Source organism: Silene latifolia, chromosome 6 (genome assembly GCF_048544455.1).
Source record: "Silene latifolia isolate original U9 population chromosome 6, ASM4854445v1, whole genome shotgun sequence".
NCBI lineage: Eukaryota > Viridiplantae > Streptophyta > Magnoliopsida > Caryophyllales > Caryophyllaceae > Silene > Silene latifolia.
In genome coordinates, this window is record NC_133531.1 from 51,233,487 (window position 1) to 51,239,635 (window position 6,149).

The window sequence follows — 6,149 nt, forward strand, 5'->3', positions numbered from 1 at the left end:
TGCCCATATATCCGAAATCTCAATGTAAGGAAAACGATTTCTTCTTTATTCTACTTTTGTATGCATGCATAAGATCACAATTTATTTTATACCTAAATAGATTATCATATATATGAATATGTCGAAATAATGAGATAATGATTTCCAACAGTCACAAGGACTAATAAACAAAGAAAAATGGTTTAAACAACGAGTCACAAGGACTAAAGAACAAGGACAAATGGTTAACATAACGAGTTACAAGGACTAATGAACAAGGATAAATGGTTCACACAACAAGTCACAAGGACTAACGAACAAGGACAAATAGTTTACACAACGAGTCACAAGGACTAATGAACAAGGACAGATAGTTCACACAACGAGTCACAAGGACTAATGAACAAGGAAAACTGGTTCACACAACAAGTCCCAATCACAAGGACAAATGGTTTACACAACGAGTCACAAGGACTAACAAACAAGGACAAATGGTTTAAACAACGAGTCACAAAGACAAATGGTTCACACAATGAGTCACAAGGACTAATGAACAAGGATAAATAGTTTACACAACGAGTCAAAAGGACTAATGAACAAGGAAAAATGCTTCACACAACAAGTCACAACAACTAGGACAAATGGTTTACACAACGAGTCACAAGGACTAATAAACAAGGACAAATGGTTCACACAACAAGGACCAAGGACTAAAGAACAAGTCAAATGGTTCACACAATGAGCCACAAGGACTAATGAACAAGGACAAATGGTTCACACAACGAGTCACAAGGACAAATAGTTTACACAACGAGTCACAAGGACTAATGAACAAGGACAAATGGTTCCCACAACGAGTCGCAAGGACTAATGAACAAGGTCAAATTGTTTACACAACGAGTCACAAGGAAGAATGAACAAGGACAAATGGTTCGCACAACGAGTCACAAGGACTAATGAACAATGAAAACTGCTTCACACAACACGTCATAATAACAAGGACAAATGGTTTACCCAATGAGTCACAAGGACTAATAAACAAGGACAAATGGTTAACATAACGAGTTATTAGGACTAATGAACAAGGATAAATGGTTCACACAACGAGTCACAAGGACCAATGAACAAGGAGAAATAGTTTACACAACGAGTCACAAGGACTAATAAACAAGTACAAATGGTTTAAACAACGAGTCACAAGGACTAAAGAACAACGACAAATGGTTCACACAACAAGTCATATGGACTAATGAACAAGGACAAATGGTTCACACAACGAGTCACAAGGACTAATGAATAAGGAAAAAATGGTTCACACAACGAGTCACAAGGACTAAAGAACAAGGAAAAATAGTTAACACAAGGAGTCACAAGGACTAATGAACAAGGACAAGTGGTTCACACAACGACTCACAAGGACTAAAGAAAAAGGACAAATGATTTACACAATGAGTCCTTGTTACAAATGATTTAAACAACGAGTCACAAGGACTAATGAACAAGGACAAATGGTTCACACAACGAGTCACATGGACTAATGAAAAAGGACAAATGGTTCACACAACAAGTCACAAGGACTAATGAACAATGAAAAATGGTTCACACAATAACAAGGACAAATGGTTTATCCAATGAGTCACAAGGACTAATAAACAAGGACAAATGGTTAAGATAACGAGCTACAAGGACTAATGAACAAAGACAAATGGTTCACACAATGAGTCACAAGGACTATTGAACAAGGACAAATAATTTACACAACGAGTCACAAGGACTAATGAACAAGGACAAATGGCTCACACAACGAGTCACAAGGACTAATTAACTAGGAAAAATGCTTCACACAACAAGTCACAACAACAAGGACAAATAGTTTACACAACGAGTCACAAGGACTAATAAACATAGACAAATGGTTAACACAACAAGGACCAAGGACTAAAGAGCAAGGATAAATGCTGCACACAACGAGTCACAAGGACTAATGAACAAGGACAAATGGTTCACACAACGAGTCACGAGGACAAATGGTTAACATAATGAGTTACAAGGACTAATGAACAAGGACAAATGGTTCACACAATGAGTCACAAGGACTAATGAAAAAGGATAAATAGTTTACATAACGAGTCACAAGGACTAATGAACATTGACAAATGGTTCTCACAAGGAGTCACAAAGATTAATGAACAAGGAAAAATGGTTCACACAACAAGTCACAATAACAAGGACAAATGGTTTACACAACAAGTCACAAGGACTAATAACCAAGGACAAATGGTTTAAACAACGAGTCACAAGGACTAAAAACAAGAACAAATGGTTCACACAACGAGTCACAAGTACTAATGAACAAGGACAAATAGTTTACACATCGAGTTACAAGGACTAATGACCAAGGACAAATGCTTCACACAATGAGTTACAAGGACTATTGAACAAGGAAAAACGCTTCACACAACAATTCACAATAACAAGGTGATGCAGAAGCATGCTCAGAACAAGCAAATGAAATTCTTATTAGTCGAAATGTGACTCAACTAGTAAAAGGATTTGAGCTTGGATCGAGTAATGTGTTGATGCTAAAATAGGAAGGCGTTGGAGCTGCATATCACGGCTCTGGGGCTGCATATCACGGCTCCTAGGATGGTTAGGATACACGGTTTCCTAAATCGTGTAGGAATAATAAATTAGTTTATTTACTGTTTCCAAATAAAGTTAGGAAAGCTAGATTTTCCTAATCCTAGTTTGATTAGAATACCCTAAAATCTGATTGTATTCTAATATTATTATTTAAATAACTTTCCTAGTTAGTTTAGGAAAAGGGAATAACTTTCCTAGTTAGTTTAGGAAAAGGAAAGATAGCTTGATTTGCAAGCTAGGGTTTGGGTCGAATTATGACCTCGTTTAGGAGTATAATAGCACCGTGTGTAATCAGAAACACACATCGAATTTCCAGAAAGAAAATTATTTACGTTTGTGAGCATTATTCTGATTAGGTTTGCCAGCTTAATCTTTAGGTCTTCCTTGCGAGGTTGATTGCGTGAATCTGCGTTTGATACCTTGCGAGGTTAGGACTAGGAATTCACCATACTATCCGGTCACTTCCATAATCACGAAATAATCAGTCCAAACAAATCAATTTCCGCTGCAAATTTACTAGTTATAACGACATACACAATCACAGATTTAACAATCTCAAACGAACAGTTCCAAGATCTGTTCATTCTCGTTTTTCCGTATAGTTTTACGTCAAATTGGTTACCAGAGCTAAGTTCAGATTTATTCCTTAATATATCTGTCTTGGGACGTTGCTAATCATGGTTAAAGACGGTGATGAGGGTCCGAAAACATGGGAAGATGGTCATAACGAGCTGAAGATAGAGATGGCTCAGATGGCTTATGTGCTAAAAAACATAGCAAGCATGTTGAAGGCTCAAGAGAAGAAAAAGGATTCGGACACTCCATCCGAATCTGAAGAAGAAAACGAGCAGCCAAAGAGGAAGTCAAAGAATAAGAACGATGATGATCGGGGTTTAAAACTCGATATTCCAGACTTTGATGGCGAGATGGATCCGGAAAAATTTCTGGATTGGGTAAGACAAGCTGAGAGGGTTTTCGAATATAAAGAGTATGATGACAAGAAGCAATTTAAAGTTGCAATCTTGAAGCTTACAAAGTATGCATCTTTATGGTACGAAAATCTGAAAAAACAGAGGAAAAAGGAAGGCAAAGACAAGATCGAATCTTGGATCAAATTAAAGAAGCACTTGATGAGACGATTCCTGCCAAGGGATTATGAACAAGATAACTACTTAAAGCTCCAATCTTTAGAGCAAGGAAGCATGTCCGTGACTGAATATATCAAAGAATTCGAGAAGATGTCGATTGTATGCGATCTTGAGGAGAAAGAAGAGCTAAGGGTGGCGAGATTCATCAAGGGCCTAACACCCGCAATTGCAACGAAGGTAGAAGTCCAAAATTACGATGGATTTAGCGATGTTTGCAGATTGGCGTTAAAATTTGAGAAGCATGATAAGGCACGAAAACCTTATGCTTATTCCAAGGGACAAAGTTCGGGAATAAACTCGTATTCCAGGCCAGCTCCTAGCAAGGCTAAAGAAACCCCGAAAGAAGAACCCAAGGACAAAGGAAAGGGTGTTGCCGAGCCAAAAGGGAGTTCTTTGAGGCGTTATTTCAAGTGTCAAGGCTATGGTCATATAGCAAACGAATGTCCTCAGAAACGAGCCCTAACAGCTCAAGAATTGTATGATATGATTCCTGTATTTGTCACGCCAGAGGAGGAAACAGTTCAGGAGAATGTTGAAACTGATGGTGAAGGAATAATCTATGATTTGGATCCGTTGAGTGAAGAGGAATGTTTAGTGCTGCGTAATTTACATATGGAGACGGGTTCAGCTGAGAATGAGCAACGAGAACAAATCTTCCACACTCGGTGCAAGGTAAACCGTAAAATTTGCAATCTTATTATTGATAGTGGATCATGTGCTAATGTAGTAGCAAGGGACCTTGTTGATGAACTGAAATTGCAAACTAAAGACCGAGCTAAACCATATAAATTACATTGGCTGAATGGGGAGAATGGGATTCAAGTTAAGAAACAGGCCTTAGTTTCGTTGAGTTTAGGACCCTATACTGATGAGGTGTGGTGCGATATAATTCCTATGAATGCATGCCACATTCTGTTGGGTAGGCCTTGGCAATTCGATAGAAAGGTTGAACATGACGGGAGATCCAAGTTGTATAGCGTGATGAAGGGTAAAGTGAGATACAATCTGAAACCTATGTCACCTAATAAGATTAAAGAGTCTAAAACAAAGAAGGGGAGTATGTTTATGGAGGCTCGGGAGGTTAAGGAGGCTTTAGCTCGTGGAGAACGAACTTATGTACTGCTGGTTCGTGAATTGGGGTCCGTTGGTGTGTGTGATGACCGTGGGGTACAAGAGCTGTTAGAAGAGTTCCGGGATGTGTTTCCGGATGAATTACCGGATGGGTTACCTCCTTTACGTGGTATTGAACACCAAATAGATCTGATTCCAGGAGCGGGATTGCCTAATAAGCCAGCCTATCGTTGTAATCCGGAGGAAGCAAAGGAGTTACAAAGACAAGTCCAAGAATTGATAGATAGGGGATATGTTCAAGAAAGCTTAAGTCCGTGTGCAGTGCCTGCGTTATTAGTGCCAAAGAAGGAAGGGACTTGGCGAATGTGCATTGATAGTAGAGCGGTAAACAACATTACAATCAAATATCGCTTTCCTATGCCGAGACTTGATGATATGCTTGATGAACTTTCTGGTTCAAGTGTCTTTTCTAAACTGGATTTGAGGAGTGGTTACCATCAAATGAGGATTAGAGAAGGGGATGAATGGAAGACCGCGTTTAAAACGGTCCGGGGTTGTATGAATGGCTTGTGATGCCGTTTGGACTTTGCAACGCTCCTAGTTCGTTTATGAGGTTGATGAATGAAGTGTTAAGGCCGTTCCTTAACAAATTCGTGGTGGTCTATCTTGACGACATCCTGATTTATAGTAAAGATGAAGAGTCGCACAAACGACATTTGCGAGCTGTGTTTGAAGTTTTGCGAGATCAGAAGCTCTATGGTAAGTTAGAAAAATGTACTTTTATGGTCTCAAGTGTTGTTTTTCTTGGTTATATTGTGGGTAAAGACGGAGTAAGTATGGACCCATCCAAGGTCGATGCTATTCAAGCCTGGCCAGTTCCAAAATCAACTACAGAGGTGCGAAGCTTTCATGGTTTAGCATCATTTTATAGACGATTCATCCAGGGTTTTAGCTAGATTATGGCTCCAATTACAGAGCTAACCAAGAAGGGAGAGTTCGTGTGGACTAGCAGCGCCCAAAAGGCGTTTGAGGAGGTGAAGCGCAAAGTTTGTGTTCCGGACTGTTTTTTAGCACTACCCGATTTTAATAAATTGTTTGAAGTCGAGTGTGATGCAAGTGGTGTTGGAATTGGTGCCGTGTTAATACAAGAGAAGAGACATATTGCATATTTCAGCGAGAAATTAAACGGTGCAAGGCTGAACTATTCCACCTACGACAAGGAGTTTTATGCAATCGTGAGAGCATTGGACCATTGGAGTCATTATCTCAAATCCAAAGCCGTTTATTTTACATTCTGATCACGTGGCT

At 39.2% G+C, this 6,149-nt stretch overlaps 1 protein-coding gene across 1 annotated transcript; it reads left to right on the forward strand.

Annotated features, from left to right (window-relative positions):
* The first annotated feature begins 3,299 nt into the window (after positions 1–3,299).
* On the forward strand, positions 3,300–5,414 carry LOC141588072 (uncharacterized). Its single transcript, XM_074409528.1, has one exon. The coding sequence runs from the start codon at positions 3,300–3,302 to the stop codon at positions 5,412–5,414; it is 2,115 nt and encodes a 704-aa protein (XP_074265629.1).
* Positions 5,415–6,149: the final 735 nt, after the last annotated feature.

What these genes read in the sequence shown, in the direction of transcription:
- LOC141588072 (XM_074409528.1), top strand. Translation starts at nt 3,300, where the DNA reads ATGGTTAAAGACGGTGATGAGGGTCCGAAAACATGGGAAGATGGTCAT.